Source organism: Anas acuta, chromosome 5, assembly GCF_963932015.1.
Source record: "Anas acuta chromosome 5, bAnaAcu1.1, whole genome shotgun sequence".
In the NCBI taxonomy this organism is placed as follows: Eukaryota; Metazoa; Chordata; class Aves; order Anseriformes; family Anatidae; genus Anas; species Anas acuta.
Genome location: NC_088983.1, coordinates 43,471,079 through 43,493,202, shown reverse-complemented (window position 1 = coordinate 43,493,202; position 22,124 = coordinate 43,471,079). Strand labels below are relative to the sequence as shown.

The following is a 22,124-nucleotide window of genomic DNA, read 5'->3' as shown; positions in this document are numbered from 1 at the left end:
ACAAACAAACACACACGTATTTAGAAAAGTAAGAGAAAAATTTTAATTTTAGTTGGGATAGTAAATATATATTATTTATGGCTGGCAGTCCAAGAGGAGTGCTGGATACTTCTTGTAAAGGACTATATATAAATGATTGCATGGAAAAAAGCAGAACAAAAGATAAATATTTAGAGCCTAGGAAATACAAGGAGACAGTAAGACGGTGAAAAGCCAGGGAACAGAAGCTATAGTCTGAAGGTGTCTAGCAGGTGAAGGGTTGTAAGAAGAGATGTAGGATGAGTGAAAGGCCACATTTTGGAGACAACAAAATGACAAATGGATTTAAGGATTTGGCCAGCAAAGTAACCATAAAGTAACCATATTACTCTAACTGAAATAATTCAGCAATTATGTGACTGGGAAGTAAAGGAAGTTTGGGGGTGCTGTTAGGTGTTAACAGGACTTGTCAAAAGCCTATGTATAGGAAAAGATGAAGTATGTAAACATTTCTTACATCTAGAGGTACTTCTGGAAAATACAAAGATGCAAGTAATCGTTTGAGTGTAACCATCTCTTTGACCAATCACCCATCCAGAGATTTGTTAAAAGCTAATAAAATAAAGTGGCTTTTTTTTTTTTTTTTTTTACTTGTAAGTCAGGGTTGAGGAATCTTAGGACTCATTGTCAAGATATACTCATTTCTTAATTCTGTATAGCCCAAAGACTATGATTTTGTTTCCATATTTTTATTGAGCAATTGAACTAGTCATTTTTCTTCTGTCCACTGTAAGATTTAAAACTCTTCTTTGAACCTTACAAAGAAAAATTACTCTCTAGTTCTTAAGAAAATAAACACATGCATTTATAGTATTTCATATTGTCAAAGCTGATAAATTATTCTTTTTTAAAAGAACTTATTTTTAAAATAACGTCAGAGCTGGACCAGTACAGAGTACATTAAAAAGTGATGCCATTAGTAATGATATTCTTATAAAGCTCTCACAATGTTTATCCAATACATTTGATGGTCCATATTAGGAATGTGCTCAGACCCCATGGAAAAGATGTCAAATTACATCTTTTTATGATTATGACTTATTTAGATTATTATTTAGTTCATACTATTATAGATTTGTAAATTGCCATTTGTCTTAGTCATTTATTGCAATATTTACTTAGAACAGATAGATTGCAAGTAAATTTAAAAGATATATTTAGATGTAAGTATTTGCAAGTTGTATTTAAATATAAACTACATTTTTTTTCAGATATTTAAACTTTTTTTTTTTCAAATTGGGATTTAATATATTCTGCACAGCTTTTACAATTGCAACCTAAATTAGGATGTGGCTTGGAAATTAAGTTAAACAAACAAACAAAAGAGCCAAAACCAACACAGAACAATCAAAAAAGCACTGATTCCTTTCCCTTCCCCTCCATTTAATATATTCCCCCCAAAAAACCTGAGAGCAATAACTCTTTTTGCAGAATGGAAGTGAGAAGCAGTCTTAGGCAGTATATTTTCAGTGCAAGAAAGGAAACCTGTTTTGAAAGGTCTTCTGTAATTGTTTGTTTTGGAGAAATTGGTAAAAATTTTCAATAGGAAATTATTTGTCATGGCATTCTCAAAATCCTGGATGACTTTCATATTCTGTTTTTCATTATTCTTCCTATTACGGATGTAGGAACAAAATGGTGGGATTCTACTGATAAAAAGAGAAACGATCTTTTCATTCACAGTTTCAGTGCTTTTATTTTTCAGTCTGAAAATATTTGATCTTCATTTATTTTTAAAAAAATTGTAATTGGTGCACAGGTATGTTAGATGGATATTTCAATACCAGTACATTCTGTGTTGCATGAACTTAAATTGAGTTTTATAAGATAGGGTGACAATTACTGTAGTAAAAGTTAATCAGAGAACTAGGGGAAAGAAAGCACCTCAGAGAGGCCCTGGAAGGTGTTACCAAGCACAGATGTTCACTTTAGCATGTGACAGTCACCAGTTGAAAATATTTATAGTCTGGGATGTCCAAGGACAATGAATTTGTCTATCTCTTGAGTGTTGCTGTTACTCACTTTGGGGCACATAGTGTGTCCCTGTGAACAAACAAAAAGAGAGCATTTTCTGCCTCTGGGAAGTCATAACCTGAATTTCAGCAGCAGAGAGAGCATGGAGCATTGTGTTCAAAGCTTTCTGAATAGGAAGCTTGATCCTATTTGACATACAATGGATGAAATCCATGTAAATGTATTTTAAGTTTACATTTGATGAACTAGAGCAGATCGCTGAAAGGGCTTGTCTCATTGGGTTTTCAATGTCTCCAAACACAAAGAGTACACAACCTCTCTGGCTACCTCTTCCTATGTTTGATCGTCAAAGTATTTTCTAGCCTACACTAGAAATACCTAAACAGAATGTACATTCCAAAGATCAGTAAATTCAAGGTATATTTTGGCAATTATTTTTGAATAACATTCCTGAAAGAGGCAATAGAATGTTACTGCCACAGCTTTGCTGCTGGAAACTGTGCACACTGTGGGTAAACATCCCCTGAGGTGCAGATATCTGATGTCAAAAGCTATACTGATCCACTGCATTCATTTTTTATTGCACATGTCGATACTAGCCGGTGGAGAAAAAGCTGAACTATCACTCCTAATACTATAGTATTATACAATCAATTCATATCCTAATGCTACGCATTATCTAATTTTACTAATAATTTATGTAATTTCAAGGTATTTTATAAGGGCTGGACAACCTGTGATTTTTTTTCTTTTTATTTATTTATTTTTTCCATATTCTGTTTATGTTCTTAACAGTTTAAGGAATAATAAATAAAATCATATTCTGGTTTAGACCTTATATTACAGGTTCTTGAGAGAGATAAGTTACCTAGAAAAATTTGTAGTTGAGAAGAGTGCAGCTGAAGCACTTTAATCCAATTTAGGAAGAAAATTGTACCTGCAGATGTCATATAATATAACTGAAACAGGTTGTAGAAGAGCTAGAGGTTTCTGGTGGAACACGTGAGATTTAATCAGCTCAGAATGCAGCACTTCTTGTGCTTTTATATTTAAAATTAACACTGTGATCTGCATTTTCAATTGGTGCTTTATCCAGTGGGATTTTAGTGGAGTGTAAGAATCACGTAACTTACTGAACAACTGGTGTGTGTCTGTCTGCTGACTGGCCCACAGGAGATAAACACAGACTGTTAGGATCAGCTAGCCGAACTGCTGTTCAGTGCCAGAATAGATTCTAGCATTTTGGAGGTGAAATGTCAGACATTATTATGAGAGTGGAAGGAAGAGAGTATATTGAGTTACAGACTGTCACCTACACATTAAAGGAAGAAAAAGGAACTTTCATTATGAACATTAGAAGTCCTCATAAGTACAGTTTTATTTTTACCTCATATATGGTTATCTTCCTTTTGTTTTCTGTATTTTAAAAATATTATCTGCTCTAATGCTTTATTTCAGTTAACAGTATGGGATTCTGACAGTGTTTGTAAAATAGATGGGGGGCATATCAGAAATGAATTAAAACCATGAATTTGTTTGTTCAACCAAGTTAGTTTATTAGGCTACACTCATGAATGTGCATTGAAGTAATCACTAATCACTAATCCACTATTATCCATTATCTATCCATTATCACTAATACCATTCTATTAGTGATGTATCAGTTGCCATGCTCATGTTTTCTTTGCTATGCATTTTATATTCAATTTCTTCAAAGTGTTAGAAAAGTACGTCTAGTCTCCTGATGCACAAAAGAGGAAGGCCCTTTACTTACAGTGCTGGGGAAATCTCCACCGATGTGTTCGCTGAACCCATTTACCTATCTGTTAAATTACATCACAGACTGAAAAAGGAGCAAAATCTTTGTAGAAAGGATTTTGTAGAGCTCTGTTTGTAGGAAGGATTTCTTTTGACTAAAATACTCCAGAAAATTAGCAAGCAGACCAAACCAGGAATGATTATATCAAAGTTATAATCAAAGGTGGATGTAAATGAGCAGTCATTCATTCAGAAACACTGAAAGGAAGAGGAACCACAGGCTGTAACTTGTGCACTCTCTTTCTCTAAAATGCACTCTTCCTGTCTGCTCAAGAAAAGGAAGTAAGTTTCATGTAAGGTGATTTTAGCGACTTTTTACACAGGGCAAGGGGGAATGGCTTTAAAGTAAAAGAGGGGAGATTAGATATTAAGAAGAAATTATTTACTCAGGGGGTGGTGAGGCACTGGAACAGGTTGCCCAGAGAAGCTGTGGATGCCCCATCCCCAGAGGTGTTCAAGACCAGGTTGAACAAGGCTGTGGGCAACCTGATCTGATGGGCTGCATCCCTGCTACAAGCAGGGATCAATAGAAAGGTATCATTCATGTTCCACTCATAAAATAAAGGATGTAAATGTCAGACACTAAAATAAAATAAAATATACATTAGATTTGAATGGAATGGAATAAGCTTTCTCTGATTTCTGGCTTCTTTAAGCTTTACTCCTAATTGAAGCATTTTGCTACTCTTCTGAGTAGACTTCAAAAATTATATATTTCAACTGCCATTTATTAATGATATTACAAGATACTAATTATTGAGAGGTACAGACTTTAAGATCCTTTCTTTCTGGAGTTGTTAAGTAGTTAAAATGTTGTATCAAGTTTTTACAATAATTAATTTATGTAAGTTAAGATATAAGGAGATGTGGATTGTAGATGAGTAAACTTGTTTCTAAAATGGGGGTTGCAGTGCAAGCTCTCTATAGATGCAACCAACACCACTTTGTCTGTGTATTTGTGACCTTTTTCAGATGAGCTGTATTTGCCTTTTTTCCCTTAAATGGAAGCACAGCCTCTATAGAAAAAGCTGGCAAGTGACAGTTGCTGTACTTCTGTCTCTGTTTGAGCTCTGTTTTTCGAGTCCTGCAAGGAAACTATTATTTTAGATGCCTTCAGACTTTTCTTCTTGCCAGCATAATTTATGTCCTATCCTACACCTTTTTCAGGAAGGTTCATTAAAAACTGCTGTGTAAATTTGCCAAATTGTTTCATGTTATATAGAGCAACAAAACAATTTTGAAGTTTTAATATTAATTTGATGGTAAAAAGTCTGCCTATTTTTACTGGGGCAAAATTACACTGGCATGTAAGATATCTTTGCCAGCCACTGGAAGGCAGACGATGAAACATTAGCATCTTGTGAGAATTAGCAGAATGTACTTCATCTGCTTGCTGTGAGCAGTCGTGCTCAACTTGGCAGGATTCCTGAAGCAATAAAATCAAATAGCAGCTCTTTTACATTCCCTTGCTGAGCTGATGAAGGCAGGAATTGATCCACTACTTTTGTTAAGAAGCCATTTCTGGTTTAATATCACATAGACAATATACCATCAGATCATTAGTTGCTGACATTTTGTTTGGTTTCAGTATATTTTATACTGTCTTGTATATGAATAAAAGCTGTGGATAACTATGCAATTATAGTAAATGCCATATATCAACATATAACTGGATTGTAATACTAGTTTGACTGCCAAATCCTTGAGATAAATATTATGATGTTACATCTTTGCACATCGCTTTGTAGTAGTTACATACTTGGTCATGGTTTGTGACTTTCTTTGTAATTGAAAGCCATGGTTCTTGTGCTATCTCCATGGCTATTTTAAGGCCCTGGTGTCTTTGGAAAATACAAATATCCAGTCCAAGGTCACATTTCTTATAATTCTTCCTCTGCCCTTTCAATGATCTCTAGCTGTCATCATTTTTCTTAATACTGTGGGTACGGCTCATTACTGATTAGGTTAAAGTAGATCTGATTTTCTGTCCCTTACTGTTCACTAGTGTACATCATTCTTGTGTCATGAATTTCACACAGATGCCTCTATTTAAAGTTCTTAGAACTAAAAGACTTTTTGCTTCTTTGTTTGTTTTTCTTCATTGTCTTTTCCTCGGCTTCTACTTATAAGCCGAGGAATTACCAATATACCAATTACAATAGATACAGACTTCAAGTTTCATACTTCTGTATCAGCTGCATCTTTCTGAATTCCCTCTCCTATCTTGCTTTACCATTCTTTCCTTTCTGCTACAGGAGGGAGTAGGTAAAAATAGGATGAAGAAATAATATCCTGTCAACATCACCTCCTTACTCTAGTTACCTTCTGCATCCTCTATAGAACACACTGAGTAAAATAATATGTGATAGGCAAACACTAATAGGGAAGCAGTTAATGTGTCAGCTTTGCTTCTAGTGTTCGTATAGGCTGTGCTAGTTGTTCTTCCTTAAGTCTTTCTGTATGTTTTTCATATTTAATGATTATTTCAGAAACAGAAAAAGAGTTGTGAGATTTTGATAGCACTGCTTGCAGTAAAGCAGGCAGTGCCTTCATTTCTTCACAGGAAGAAAATGAACATTACATTTTTAAGGAACCTTTTTGAATTACTAGTTTCTTATATACGTTAAGCTTTTAGATGTCATTTTAGAGCTTGATTGGTTGGTAATCATAAACAATGCATTTTTGTGTTCATCAAAAATTAAATTTTAGAAAAAACACTGTTGGTAGAGAAGATAAATTTCCTTGCAAGAAACTACAACTACACACAAATCCTTCTCTCAAGACAGTACCTGTTTATGAGAGGTTGCTGTTCTACTGCTAGCTAATATATCAGACATCCTACATTGTACACCTTTAAATGTCAGGTTTTGAGAGATGATAAATTTTCAGCTTATTTGTGTGCTGTTTAATGAAAACACCCAAGTGTTTTTAAGCAAAGGCTTGTAAAGAATACTTCTATTTCACATTCCTATCTCTAATTTTTTTGAGCACATTTCCAATATATGCATATTTATTTATTTTTACTTCATTTCCACTAGCAAAAATATGTAGTTGGGAAAAACACAATTTTATGCTCAGAACAACAACAAAAAATCATTAATCATATTTTTTTATTATTATTTGATACATTTGTTTAACAATTACTTTGGCCAGTAGATGCTTGACCAAACATTTATATCAGTGTATTTTTAATCAATAGTTGCAAATCTTGAAGGGAGAATAGCAGTAAATGATTCTAAGGGAGTCTAATAATATTTTTTTTAAAAAAAGGTAATCCACTTGGAATAACATGCCCATCAGAAGAGTTGTGTTGTTAACTTGTCAACAGGGCATTTTGAGCTGCTTGGATATGTCAGGAAAATAGTGCTGTTTGGAGAATATTTCAACTTTTTCAGTTTCTGAATTCATGGTCTCAATAGTTCATTGCTCTAGTAGGTTTGAAGTTAAATATAGCTTATGTAAAAAATACATCTTTCATTATCATTACTTAACTCACTGAATTTAGTTTCCTTGGCTGACTGCTGGTTTTATATTTTGAGAGGGCAAATGGGAATACACAGTCTAATATTTATTTCCAATGAATTATATTTGCAGCCTTTTGTGGTAGTTTTTTGACTTCTTTCAGGAACTACCTGAGGTTTGTAGCTAAAGCAGATCTGAGCACAAACAAGCAACCCTTTTTTCCCTTGAGGAATATAACAATTGGAAGCAGAAACTGAGGAAGAGATTCTGCCACAGGTTGTAAACTGCTGTTTTTTATACCTGGATGGTAGTGTGACTTAAGCTTGGAGTCATTCTGACTGTGAAATCTATCTCACTCTAAAAGAGGCCTCAAGAATGTTTCTGTTAACCTGCTTAAGTGTGTGACTTGCTGCCTAAGAGATCGTGGTTAGAGAGCTTTCCTGTCTCTTAGGACATGAAGAGTCACCTCTGTTTTGTTGGTGCAAAAGGTTTTTCTATGACACTACATGCGTTTTTTGTTTCCTAGTTTTGTTGGTTTTGGCTTCCCCCTCTTTTTGAGTCTGGTACACTCTTAATCATTTCCTGTCCAAATGACACAAATCCAGTCTTTTAATCTCTCCTTATATGGAAGGCTCTTCCATGCCTACAGTGTTTTTTCTCTTTTGTCAGTTCTTCTCTCTTACCATAGTTCTTTTCAGGTTGATCTCTCAGAGACTACACACAGAACATCAAATGAGGAATACTGGTATCACCATTTCCCAATGCTTATTTCAATCCCATTTAATTTTGTGCATGGGTGAAATCCTGGGTAAGCCCAGTAAGACAGTAGCAACACTTTAATTTTCAGTGCAGCGATGGTGCACTGAACATTTTGCTTATGTTTTGCTTATGTTCTAAACATCGTGCTTATGTTTTTGATCTCCAGATCTCCTGGCCAGGTACTACAGATGTTTCCATTATCTGAATCATTCTTGAATTGTAGTAAACTGTTAAACAAACAAACAAACAAAAGAAACAACAACAAAAACTACAACTTATAGCAATACTTCATTTATTTGTTTTCCAGGTTATGTCATCTTGAATATTTTGTGTGCAAATTGTCTATTTACTTAGCATGGTTCAGTTTGGTTCTTCCTTTTTTAGTCTTATCCTAGAAAAGATGAAAGTAAGGATGAAAAAACACAATGGTTAATTACAGTCATGCGTTGGTTCCTTGTCTCTAGTGGTCTCAGGTCTTTGAAAGACTGTTAGTCAGGCAGACATTAGAGCATATTGACTCCTGGGGTACACTGCTAGTTAGTGGTCTGTAACTAGGCATCATCCCCATCCTCTTGGCCCATCTGTTCAGCCAGTTTTCAATCTACCACACTGTCTACTCGTTCAGTAGACATCAACAACTTCTCTATGAGCAAATTATGGGAAACAGTGTTGAAAGCCTTACTGAAGTTGAATTAGACAACTGTCCTTTCTTTGTCTACCAAGCCAGTCATTTCATTACAGAAGTTTATCATGTTGGCATGACTTCCCCTTGGTGAATCCATGTTGACTTCTCATGACTTTCTTGTCATTTATGTGCCTGGAACTGATTTACAGGATTAACTTCTCCATCAGGAGTCAAGGTGAGGCTGACTGGCCAGTAGTTTGCTGAGTCCTCCTTCTTGCCCTTGTTGAAGATAGGAGTGACATTTGGTTTCCTCCAGTTTTTTGGCATTTCTCTCAGTGTCCATGAGAGTTCAAAGATTATCAGAAGTGGCCTTGCAATGATATCTGCCAACTCCCTAATCATAGGTGCATCCCATAAGGACTCATGGACATCTGATGATACTCTGCAAAAAAAAAAAAAAAGTATATTCTTTATATAATGATACATATTTATGAATTCTTAGGGTAGTTTTTGTAGATAACTAAACTTTTGCAGATTGTTCCCATTAAAGTGAGTTTAAAATAGTTTAATGTACACAGAGTTTCCGTGGAGAGTTCAGCATAAGATTTTATTTTTGATTCCTGATATTTATACTTTTAGCCATCAGCATTTATTCACTGTATAACAAGTATTCTCTTAACCTTTTATGAAGCAAATTTGAAGGAATTACACAAGTGCTACTAATTCCTTTGGGAAACCTCTTCTTTTTGAGATATATAGTCCTGACAGCAGCTATGTAATCCATCACTTGATTTTTTTTTCATAAGCCTTTCAAAAAAAATTTAGTTTTGCAAGTCAGAGGAAATAAAGATGTAAAAGGCTCGTAGTAATTACTTCATGATATTAAATTAAATCAATCCAAGCATACAAAAGGAGCAAGAGGCTGTTTTTTGTTTCGTTTTGTTTTTAATTTGCAGCTGTTTCTTTTTGCCAGTAGCCGGAGTTCATTTTGAGCACTGCATCAATAGCATCAGTAAACTTGTGCATTATTTCATTTTGATTTCCTGTGCTAAATTAATACCTCTGTAGTATAATTTTATGATTAACATGGCCTGAATGCATGAGCTAAGATATTTTTCCATTTGGGTGAAAAATGGGTAAATTCATAAAGAAAGGATCCAATGCTGAGATTTCAAATGTTAACTCTACTGTGCTGTAGAGTTTGTAGGTTTAAAAATGTGGAATAATTTTCAAATAAACAAAAGCATGTTAAAATTGAACTTTTAAAATTGAGAATGTAAAGATGAATAAAGCATGTTGACTCATAAATGTTATTTTTTTATTAAAACTTTCCATATAAGTCTGAGCTAGCATTGGACAAATGATTCCAAATGGTTTACTAGCTCTAAGGGTGTATTGCTTATATCTCAAGTCATGGGTGAGACCGTGTACACAGCAACCCATAGTGAATCTGGCTACCAGTGTTAGTTTAATAGCCAAGGAGATGAGAGTTTTTGCCTCACTTGGATGTCTCCCAGGCTTGCTCACTGGCTCTCCTCCCAGGCTTATGTTCATTAGCTCTCTACTGCCCCTCCCAGCAGGCAGGTAGCTGCTGGCCTGGAAAGACTGGGCATAAAGTTGTGTTGGTTCCTGCTGTACCACTGCTTGCAGCTGTCAGTCTTGGGCATCACCATCCAGAATGCATGGACATCAGGAAGATGGCCTCCATCTTCCTGATCTTGCCCTACTTCCAGAATTTCACTTCTAGGCAGAATACTCACACTCTTCTTTCCAGGTCTGTTTCTTCCGGAGATCAATTCTTTTTGCAGACCTTCCTCTTCTACCTTCTCTTTCTGCTGGAACCCCAAGCTCAGATTGTTTCCAATCTAAATAGCCCATATGCAGAAGTCGAGCGTGTAATCAGCCTTATATTTAGTGACTCAGTTTCCTGTCACTCTATATTCAGGTTGTGCCATTTTCGCTTTCGCTTGATGATATAAAAATTTGCAACCACCTAGTACGAGTTGCAGCTAGCAAGTAGTGGGCTTTTGCTTAAGAGCTCAAAATTAAATTCTGAACATTTATCTCCCTCTTCATTGTCACCACTACAGTCAAATACAGTCAAATACCTCTCAATGGTTAGCATTCATAATTCCGCTTTTTTTTTTAAATCTAAAGCGTTGGCATAAAAGCAATAGTAGGTAGGAAAAGGGGGAAAACAAAACAAAACAAAACAAAACAAAAAAAAAACTTACCAGAATTTAAGAATTTTCCTGAATGTAAAATTTAGAATGTTGACATACTGGGAAGTATATTACATCAAATTTTTTCTTATCCAGCTATCCTTATCTCTGAGCAGAAAAAATAAACTAAAATAAACTGAGTGATTCTAAATCTATATATGTCTAGTTTTTAGGAAGTTTTAATTTTTATGCATTAGAGTCCTGATAAGTTTCATTTTTAAACCAGATATTAAGGTGGAGATCAGAGATCAAATCTTTGTCTTGTATGAACTGCCGTAACTCTGCTGACTGTGGTGGAACTCTGAAAACTTAGACTTGCATTGATTGCCAAAAGGGAACATTAAAAAGAACATAATCTCCTGTCTATTAGCCCAGTGAAGTTCTAGACAGAGCAATTACTTGCGATGGTTTAAGAAATGTTTGAAGTGGAATAATGTATATTGGCATATTGTATTTGTTTTTTAAGTTGTGAATGTCAGCAGTTCTCATAGCAAAAGACTGGGTTAAGAGTACCTGTGGGAATTCAGTGGGATATATTACTTTGAAGGCATTCCAAATGGAAGTGGGTAGCAAGGGAGTGTCTGCTTTGCATAGTTGCAAGGTATTATTGATCATGTAGTTGATGTTTGCTTATGCTGTGACAGGGGTGGTGCTAGGTGACAGTTCCCGTTACGTGAAACCTTGCTGCTTGAAACAGCAGGATCTTGCCTTTGCTAATAGTTCAAGCCCTTTTGAACTTGGAACTCAAAATGATTGGTAAATCATTTGCCTCTTTCTGAAAGCCAAACCTTGCCTCTGTGAGTTGCAATGGCTTCTTGTTCTCATTTCCAGCTGTGTTGACTGATAGATCTGCTCCTGAGCCCAGAACAAGGAACACTAGCCATTAATAGCCGAGTCATTAACAGACTTGATGAAATAGACTTGTCAAAACTGTTGTAGTTTCAATGTCTGTGTTTTGGTGATACTAGGTGATGCTTAACTTGATGATGACAGTTTAGTCTGAGACTTAATAGCATAACAATATGAATAATAATTATATAATAATAGCATATAATGTAATGATATAATAAAATCTAATTTTTATTATATTATATATTTATGTAACGATAAATATATATAATTTATTATATCATTATAATATATTATAATAATATATTAATGTAAAATAGTATAATACAACGTAATATAATAATGTAATACAATGTAATAATGTAATATAATAAAATGTATTAATGTAATAAGATATTAATATAATATAATAATAGCATAACAATTAAGAACATAATATTGTAAAGTTCTCTGCAGAGTAGTTGGTCTTTCAGGATAACGCTAATAATTGTATCCCAAAATATTTGGAGCCCATTCTTTTTTTTAGTACACAGTTTTAAGTACTGCCTTAAAATTACCTTAATAACATCAGTGTTCCGTCAAAGTGAGAGAATAACCTGACATTACAGAAGCTTTCTTTTGTTAAAGTCTCCATTTAATATGAAACATGTACCAATCTGTACATGTTTAAAAATATGTACATGTACATTTCTGTACATGTAAGAAGCCCTCTTTGCCAGCAGGGCTTTTATTTTTTCAGTGAATAACACAGGCATATTCTGAAAGTTAAAACTTTGTTAGTGGTTATATGAAAGTGTTTCTAGACGTAATTTCAAAAAGTTACAAATGGAAAAATGATGGAAGCAGCTTAAAAGAATGTAATTCATATATTACTAGTTCTGCTGTTTCATGCTTTGAAAAGATAAGTTTCTAAATTTAACCATAGAAAGTTGACTATGCCATATTGAAGACATGTGGCAGAACAATAAATATGAGTTATCTATATACATATTAAGGATTTGTGTAACTTGCTAGTTAACATAGTTCTTCTAGAGCAAGTTCTAAACACACACTAGTTTCTACTACTAGTTTCTACTAGTATGACTAGTTTCACACAATAGTGCTCTAAAATAGCATCATTTCATGTGGCAAGAAAACAGAATGCTCTCTGCAGAGGCTGATGAGAATACATAAATCTGAAGCCTAGAAAAATACTATTTTTACCTTTAAATTTAAAACCCCAAATGCTTTCATTTCTTTAAACATAGTAGAACATTGCCAAAGATTCAAATGAAGAAAAAAATATGTTGGTGTGTTTTCTTCTCATTTCTATATTCTGCAGTACTTGCCAAATTTAAAGCTTTCTTAGAATAATATAAATATCCTCCCTGCCTTTCATTTTTGAGAAATTTATTATTTCAGTATAAAATGATATGTTAAAAGTTCTGATTATTCAGTCAGGACACTTAAAACGTAGAGCAAGAATTGTATGCATCGCTGCTCATCTTTACCATTGATATCTTCTCATAATGCAAGAAGTATCCCAGAACTCGCCCCAGTTACCTTTTCAACTTTCAAAAGACATTAAATTAAATATATGTAATTAAATTAAATATATGTATTAATACCGTATGTGTGTTTATAATGGCCACTGCAACAACTTCAAGTTTGGCACTTTGGGATGTTTCTTTACATTGGATTTTGTCTCCCTACAATTGCATTTACAGTACTACTGTTAAAAATGTGGTATTTATTTAGTATCACCTTTATCGCTAATATGAACTAAAAAAAAAGGTGTAATAAAGTCATTTCTAAATTACTTTTTTTTGCCTTCGGTGTAGAAACAATTTTTTATTACAAGAGCATTGGCCATGATAACACATTAATTAATTTGCAGAGAGACCAGAAGGTTTGGTTACAGATTTAATGAAAAGGATATAAATTATTTCTTTGTGAGGGGATAAAAAAAAAAAGAGTTGAGTACAATAAAAATGGAGTTAAGGGAGAATAACACTCCATGACAAAACACTTTCCGTCCACTTAACAGCTTCAGATGGAACTCAATTTAGGACACAGGAAGAGAGCCAAATGATGAAATCCCTAAGGCAAAACTGCTTGTGGAAGGTTTTAAATTCAAATCAGATTCTACAGAGGTATTGGTATTTGCATTTGACAGAAAGTAGCGGTTTAATTATTAAAGGTAGAGTAAAATATTTTAAACGCATTATCTAAATTATTAAGCTAAATTGAAGTTAATGCTTTTTCTGTTTCATTGTGTTTTTATTGCACTGGTCATACTATTTGAAAAAACACCCAGTAAATCCATATAAAGTTTCTCTCCAATCTTCCAATATAACAAACTTCCTTTACTCAGAATAGGATTTAAATACTTGCATAGATTTAGATAAGTATTCAAGGAAATAGGTATAAACATGTATATATATATACACATGTATATATATATATATATACATGTATATATATATATCTAATATATATACTTATATATATATATATAAGTATATATATAGAGAGAGATTCCTTGCTAGATTGAGTCTTACACTATTTTTATTTTAAATATAATTCCTGTTTTAATAGTGCTTTGATTGTTGTATGTATGTTTTTAGAAATAAAAAGTTTGCATCTCTGAAAATCACATATATGTTATAAAAATTCATTCATTTTCTTTTTTCGTTTGTTTGGTTTTTTACTCCCTTGAGGAGAAATACATACTCTATGACTGTCTTGTTTGAGCCTCTTTTTATTTTTATGTTAAGTGCAAATTTAAACTAGAGAAACAAGGTGAAGGAACTACACTTTGCAGTTTTGTTGGAACTAAATGGGGCGTTTTGTTCTAGTTTTGGTGCTTATCTTTGAGAAAACTCACAGGTTTTCTGTGCTCATTTTATTATGTGAAAAAATTGAGAAGTTGATCACTGTATTATTCCTAAAGCTGTAAGTGGGTATGCTGTGAAAATGAAAAACAGAAAGCCTTGAACAGAAAGGTGTGGGGTTCCAAACTTGCTATGAACCTCTTAAGGAAACAGGTACAGAGTGATGTGCTTTCAGTGGTCCATATTGCTGAAGGTGGTATGTTATATCGCACTGTATGACTGGAGTTCCCAAACTGCAGAAGACCATGTCTTCATGTATATATCACAGTCACAGACCAGGCAAGAGGAGAATGACCCAAAATGACTCCTGGGTAGCGTCTAAGGGAACAACAGATGACAGAAAATACCAGTCAGATGCTATATGAGTCTATATGAGACAATGAGGAGAATTCAGGCTCCTAACCTATGAGCTGAATAGTGCAAATGCTAGTGCTGTGTTTTCTTTGCAGAAAGATTAGAGCAGATCTGTGAACTGAAAAATTTCCCTTGCTCCTCTTCTCCAGTGCAGCTTTTCATAGAATCATAAAATAGCTTGGGTTGGAAAGTAACTTAAAGAAATCTAACTCCAACCCCCCTGCAGGGATGGAGTGGGAAGGGATGTCGCCCACTAGATGAAGGCCCCATCCAGCCTGGCTGTGAACACCTCCAGGTTCAATCTACAACTTCTCTTGGCAACCTGAGAAGTTGTAGGTTCAGTATGATTTTAATCTATAATTCGATCTCATCCAACTGCTGGACAGTAGCAGAGCTGCCATTCATGTGTAGTAGACCATACATAGACCATAGAGATGCACATTGCTTGACTATGTGCCACCTTTTTCTTCTAGTGGCTGCATGCTGGTGACATAGAAGACCACAGAAATGAATCATTCTCGAACTACACACCCTACTGGGGATCTGTTGTCCTAGTTCCTATGATATATCTTAGATATGAAATTAAATAGGAAAGTTCGTATGCCTGTACTTTGCTTTGATGTGTACAGATAAAGAACAAATTTATATTTTTATATTTTTTGTAATATTAGTATATTAATTATATACTAAATATATAGTATATATATAGTATATATATAGTATCATGTATATACTATATAATGTATACTATATATAAACTATATATGTATATATAAACTTTAAAACTACTATATATCTACATAACTATCTTACATGTTATATGTTATATATTATATATTGTGTATTATATATTATATGTTTTATATATTATAATTTTAAAGTGTGGGTGCTTGATCATCCAATGCATGATTCCTCTTTGATTCAGTCAGAATTGTAAGAAGATCATCTGTCTGTATACACACAAAAGACAGTTGGCTTGAAGTTCTAAACAAAGTAAAATCACAAGAATTCTGATAAACATCTAAAATGCCTTCTGATTACTATGTGTTTTCTAGTATTCCAAGGACAGTATTGCCATTACAACACTCGTTCGAGTGTTGCATTAACAGTGAACTTCACAGCTTTAGTCTGGAAAAAAATAGAAAAATAACAAACAAGTGTCCTTATGTGATTGGAAGCCTTTGAGGGTGGAAAAAAACTCCTGTCCTAACACTGCTAAATAATAGCAAAATTGTTTTATTTCTGTGTACTGGGTCTGGCTCTAACATCAACGAAGCTGGTGAGGGACCTGGAGTCCTACGAGGAGCGGCTGAAGGAGCTGGGCTTGTTCAGCCTGGAGAAAAGGAGGCTCAGGGGCGACCTTATTGCTCTTTACAGACACCTTAAAGGAGTCTGTAGTGAGGTGGGGGTTGGCCTGTTCTCCCACGTGACTGGTGACAGGACAAGGGGGAATGGGCTTAAGTTGCGCCAGGGGAGTTTTAGGCTGGATGTTAGGAAGAACTTCTTTACCGAAAGGGTTGTTAGACATTGGAACAGGCTGCCCAGGGAAGTGGTGGAGTCACCATCCCTGGAGGTCTTTAAAAGACGTTTAGATGTAGAGCTTAGGGATATGGTTTAGTGGGGACAGTTAGCGTTAGGTCAGAGGTTGGACTCGATGATCTTGAGGTTTCTTCCAACCTAGAAATTCTGTGATTCTGTGATTCTGTGATCTCAGGATGCTCTAACATTTTGGGCTGTTTTATGGAATCTTATTTTCATGAATTAAGTAAGCTTTTTAACAAAGCTTACTATGAAAACTAGGAATTGTATAATTCGAAAAGAAAATGAAATTACAAAGTAAAAAAGTAAAAATAAAATAAAATAAATCTGTGTCTAGATCCCTAGACCTGGAACATGGTTAAGATGACAAATAGCTACTCATGTTTTTCTGTGGACATTTTTGGAAAAGTTTATTTTTTTATAAGAGAAGCAATTTTGTGCACAAATGGAGCTGGGCCCAGGGCATAGTTTGGGCTTTATTGCTACTCAGCCATATTTAGTTTAATACATTTTCTTGAGTGATATGCAGATTTTTGGTTTTCTTTTTATTGATACACAAAGAACGACCAGGGACTAAGGGTATTTGGATGTTTTAGAAATTTATTAAAACTGATTTATTAAAAAAAAAGAGAGAAAAAAGGTTTTTTTTTTTCTTGATTTCAGTGAATTTCAATTTTAAATGAAATCAAGTGTTTGCATACATGCTTAATTTTTAACAACATTTGACAGGTAATATTTTTCATTAAACTGACAGATATATGATTAACATACCTAATAAGAAAAAGAAAAGATTTCAATAAAGTGTGTTTTTAACAGCATTGTGGTGCTGGCTGCCTCCGTATACTAAATAGTTCTTAAAACATTCTCATTGTTTATTTTTCAGTTTATACCAGTACCCTTTATCATATATACTGGTACTTCTGCAACTGTTAAAATAGTTGCAACCTTTGAAATTATTGGTATTTCAAGCAATCCTCAGTAGTCTTCCAAACTTCTCTGCAAGGCTTTTTGTTTTTATTGATGACTGGGTGTGTAATTACATGTTTTCTTTTTAAACTTCAGTGGATATTTTCAACTTGAATGATCAGTTCACAGATAGCACCATAGGTTATTGAGTAAGATACACAAAATGCTCGGCTAAATGGCCCGTTTTTTTTTACATTTTCCTTGTCTAAAAAAAAAGTTTGTTTTTTTTTAATAGATGTATTCAGTTTATTTTAAGCATGTATACCCGACTGTAGAGAGTCAAGTTCAAAAATTTCCAACATTTGGTTGAACTTTGCCAATTTCTGATAAAAGTTTGATATTCTGTTATCCTCCTGTGTTTTTATTGGAAAAATACTCTCAGAGAATTTTTTATCATAATAATTCAAAACAACCTAAGTGATAAAATTCCATTGTAAATGGAATTGTAAATGGAATTTTACATTTTTTTCTGTTTCCTTTAGTTTGTTGGCTGTTCAGGCCAACATTCAGGCTTCATGTCATCTAATTTTAGCAGTAATCTTTTAATAGTCATCCATACTCTATTGACTGGTGAAGAACAGCCCTCCCCAGAGACTTGGAGTGGATGAATACCTTTTCTCCTTTTTCTATCTATTGAAATCCTATCCTTAGTTCCCTTTCACTTAGTCCCTTTTACTCCTTGTCCTTTATGAATTGTTTAGAATTGGACTGTTTTTCTATCTGTGTTGCTGTGTACATTTGTGTATCTTTTTATATCTTTGGTTAGGTTTTAGGTGTTATCCAATTAGTAACAGATAATGTAAACAATGACCTTGTATTAAGAAAGACATCCATTATTCAAGTTAGAGAACATAATTCATACAGCTGCAGCAAGTTACTAGCTTTGTTCTGAATTTACGTAAAATAGGATCATAAAGGTTTGTTGTATATTTTTAAAGGCCATTTTATTTTCCAAGGTTTTGTGTAGTGTGATGAAAAGTCAATTCTTTTATGTTAAAAATACAGTATATTTACCTATGTATAATATACCTATTAAAAAATTCAAAGTACCTTACCTAGTTTTACAGCTTGCTCTGCATGAGCAACAAGGAAAGGCATAGCAATAGTGACCAAAATGTGTTTTAGTTACATTACTAATTTTACCATGTTTTGGAATAATCTTGTTGTTTCAGCTTCTGCTACATTTGAAGACTTTCAAATCCGGCCCCATGCTCTTTTTGTTCATTCTTATCGAGCGCCAGCCTTTTGTGACCATTGCGGAGAAATGCTGTGGGGACTTGTGCGTCAGGGACTCAAATGTGAAGGTAAGGTACGGTGAAGTAGGCTTTTCAGACTCAGGAAGGGAGTCTTCCATTCCATTTATGCATGTTGTTTCTGGTGCTACTTTTAAAGTTGCTTGGTATCAAAAGAATTATACAGTTGGTAGAGACATTAAGAACAAACTGTCATAATAATAAACTAACTGATTAAGGAACTGATCTTTTTGAATCCTCTGAGGTCTCCTAGATAGTGATCTGTAAGTGGACATGTGGAAAAAAAAAAAAAGTGTATAAATATTTTTAAGGAAAGGTTATCTGTATTTTATTTAGAATAGAATAGTTCAGTTGGAAGGGACCTTAAAAGATCATCTAGTCCAACTGCCTGATCACTTCAGGGCTAACCAGAAGTTAAAGTCTATTAATGAGGGCATTGTCCAAATGCCTCTTGAACACAAACAGGCATGGGGCATCAACTACCTGTCAGGGAAGCTTGTTCCACAAAAAGTGTTCCACACCTTCACCACAAAGTATGTTTTTCTAATGTCCACTCTGAATGTGACACAGCATTATGCTATTCCCTTGGGTCCTGTCATCGGTTACTAGGGAGAAGAGACCGGCACCTCCCTCCCCACTTCCCGTTCAAGAGAACTCTCCCGAGTTCTCAATGAGTCTGAGCCTATTTCCTAATTCTATATCACATGAATTCAGTTCATTACAGTGAAATTACTATCAGTCCATATGAAGTTGTAATAGCTGTCTTTTCTCATTTAACCAGAACTATTTGACCCCTACCAGACTGTGTAGGCAATGGAATATACTATGTCCAGTGAAAGACTTCCTTACTTCCCAAATAGTTGTCACAGAACTTTCCTGCGCTTTCAGAACATTGATTTTTGAAAAATGAAAGAAACAACATTGATTATAGATAAAAGCTTTCCAGAGCTTGTAACTTTCTCTCTCTAAAAATTTGTAAAATATAGGAACTAAACAAGCAGAGTAAAGGAAAAAAGTTCAGTCAAAATTAATGTGTCACTTTTATTTACTAAATAATAATAAAAAGTGTTCTTTTCTTTTTCCAGTAATAAACTGTAATCAAATAGTTGTAAACTTCTCTTTACAGGATGTGGCCTAAATTACCATAAGAGATGTGCATTTAAAATTCCTAACAACTGCAGTGGCGTACGGAAAAGGCGCCTGTCAAATGTTTCCTTAACAGGACTCAGCTCTGTTCGTACAGTTTCTGCAGAACCTTCACCCAGTATGCCGGATGAAGTCCTTCTGGTATGCAATTCCTTAGCACTGGATGGCACGGATGTTGCTATTAAGCAATGACATTTAGTGCTATAGGATCTGTTTTTGCTTGTTGTAGACTACAGAGGAGGGGGTGGTATGCAAATTATAAAGCTATGCTGTGGGAAAAGGCATCTTGACGTAAAAGGCAGGTCACCAGTTTAAGGTATGTGAGATTGAGGTATGTGTGACTTCTGATACTCCTGGTAGTCTCCTACCTTTGTGAAGAATTAGGTTATGTTGAAGGTCTGAAACTGCCACCTATACTGAAGAGAGAAGCTGTATCTTGGAAGATGTTTTCCCTGGAACTAGAAGTTGAATTTCTTCTGCAGCAGATGATTGTGTCCAGTAATTCATGATATAGGGAAGAAGGGGCCTCAGAATACTGAGCCAAATACCACTGCATCAAACACAGTATCTTTAACAGTCAAGGCTATAGTTAATTCACTTCAGCCTGTATGTTTAACGTATTTCTTAGTGTTCAGAAGAAAGAAAAATCTTCCTTATTTCCCTAAACAAGTCTTTGTGGTGAATGTAGTATGTATGGTATGTGTGTACTTATCTGTGCATATGTATGTAGATGTAGAGGTACAAGATACACACCTGCACACATACATATACAGCATATTTGCGTATACATTAATACAGTACTTTTCTGTCATTAAAACAAGACATCTGAGAACTAAATGCAATGACTGAAATAAGTTAGAATATGTATTTTTAATCTTTGCAATATTTGTTCTTTTTAACATTAATGGTCATAATATACTCTAATAGTTTAGAATTTACACTGTGTGTAAATGACTCCACTCCTAAGTGAAAGTTTTGAAAACTTTAAGGTTTGAAAGAGAGGAAAGAATTTATAAGTACACACAACAATTATCGTGTTTTCCTCTCAATTAGAATATTAAACTTATTAAACTTGACATACTAAAAGGACACTATTGCAAATGATGTAGACCTGGTGTTATATGCAGTGCCATCTATGAGCCATAATTATGTACTTATGCTGCTGATTATCATTAGCCTAAAGCTACTTGGAAATTATGGTTAACATTATGAATCTGTATTTTTAATTGAAAAGCTGCATAAATGAGTAAGGTGCTTAAGTTCTGCAAAAACTGCAGCACCAGATCTTTATAGATTATTTGTAATTCTCAGTAGGTTGTTTCAAAATGCTGACTTACTCAGACCAATACAGATGAAATTTAGACGAAGGCTGACCCTAATTCTGAATTGTTTCTGGAATTTGGTTTTAAAATGCTGTACGGTTGAGAGTTCTAGTATATGCTCTGTATGTGCTCTGAATTCAGTTACAAGATATCAAAAAAAAGTTTGAAAATGCTTTTAATTATGTGGCTCTCTTGGTTTCTAATATACTCTTAAATGAAATACCTGTTTTGCAAAGCTTTAAATCTGTTTAAAGGTTTAAATCTGTTGAAAATATTAAAATTAAAATAAATACATTGTGTCATACATACCGAAGACTACTTCTCTAGGACCTCGTAATCCTCAGGGTACCCAAGCTGATGATTCAGAACATCACACATGCATGTGTGTGAGCACGTGCACGCACACATGCATGCACAAAGAAAATATATTTAAAGGAAGTAGCAGGTATGGGCGTAAGGCTAGGGAAATGAAATAGATAGCTTTCCAATTTCACTTTTATTTCAGGAAGTCACAGATTCAACAGATTTTCAGATGATCTCGCATACTACTACATGCCTTTTATTTTGTTTTCGTTTCTTTTTTTCATTGAATATGTTCAAATTCCCCTCCCCCCCTTTTTTTTTCTGAATGTGCATAAGCTTTGTCAGTTTTCCTATATCAGATCTGTCCTTTGGACTCCATTCTTCTGCAGTACTCATGAGATAAGTTTTATGGCTGTTTATAATGTGGTATCAATCAAAGCATGCACTTTGGAATGTGTTTCATTCTTCTACAGTCTGTGTGAATATACTGAGACATCATCCTCATTCACAAAATTTATCATCCATTATTGTTATTAGTATTGGTATGGTACTTGAATCACTGATAGTAAAATATAGTCTCTATTTGAGACCAGTGAATTCAGAGATCTGCCGGTTACTTT

General features: G+C 34.4%; 1 protein-coding gene and 1 long non-coding RNA gene across 3 annotated transcripts in view; one reads left to right on the top strand and one right to left on the bottom strand.

The window, feature by feature from the left end:
• The window catches only part of LOC137857648 (uncharacterized), a 695,515-nt gene that overhangs the window by 271,444 nt on the left and 401,947 nt on the right, over window positions 1-22,124 (bottom strand). The window lies entirely within an intron of this gene.
• PRKD1 (protein kinase D1) overlaps window positions 1-22,124 on the top strand; it is a 124,309-nt gene that overhangs the window by 66,225 nt on the left and 35,960 nt on the right. For both annotated transcript variants that reach the window (XM_068684392.1, XM_068684390.1), the window contains exons 3-4: window positions 18,653-18,784; window positions 19,860-20,020. In XM_068684392.1, the coding sequence (XP_068540493.1) occupies window positions 18,653-18,784; window positions 19,860-20,020 (293 nt within the window). The remainder of the gene's footprint in view (window positions 1-18,652; window positions 18,785-19,859; window positions 20,021-22,124) is intronic.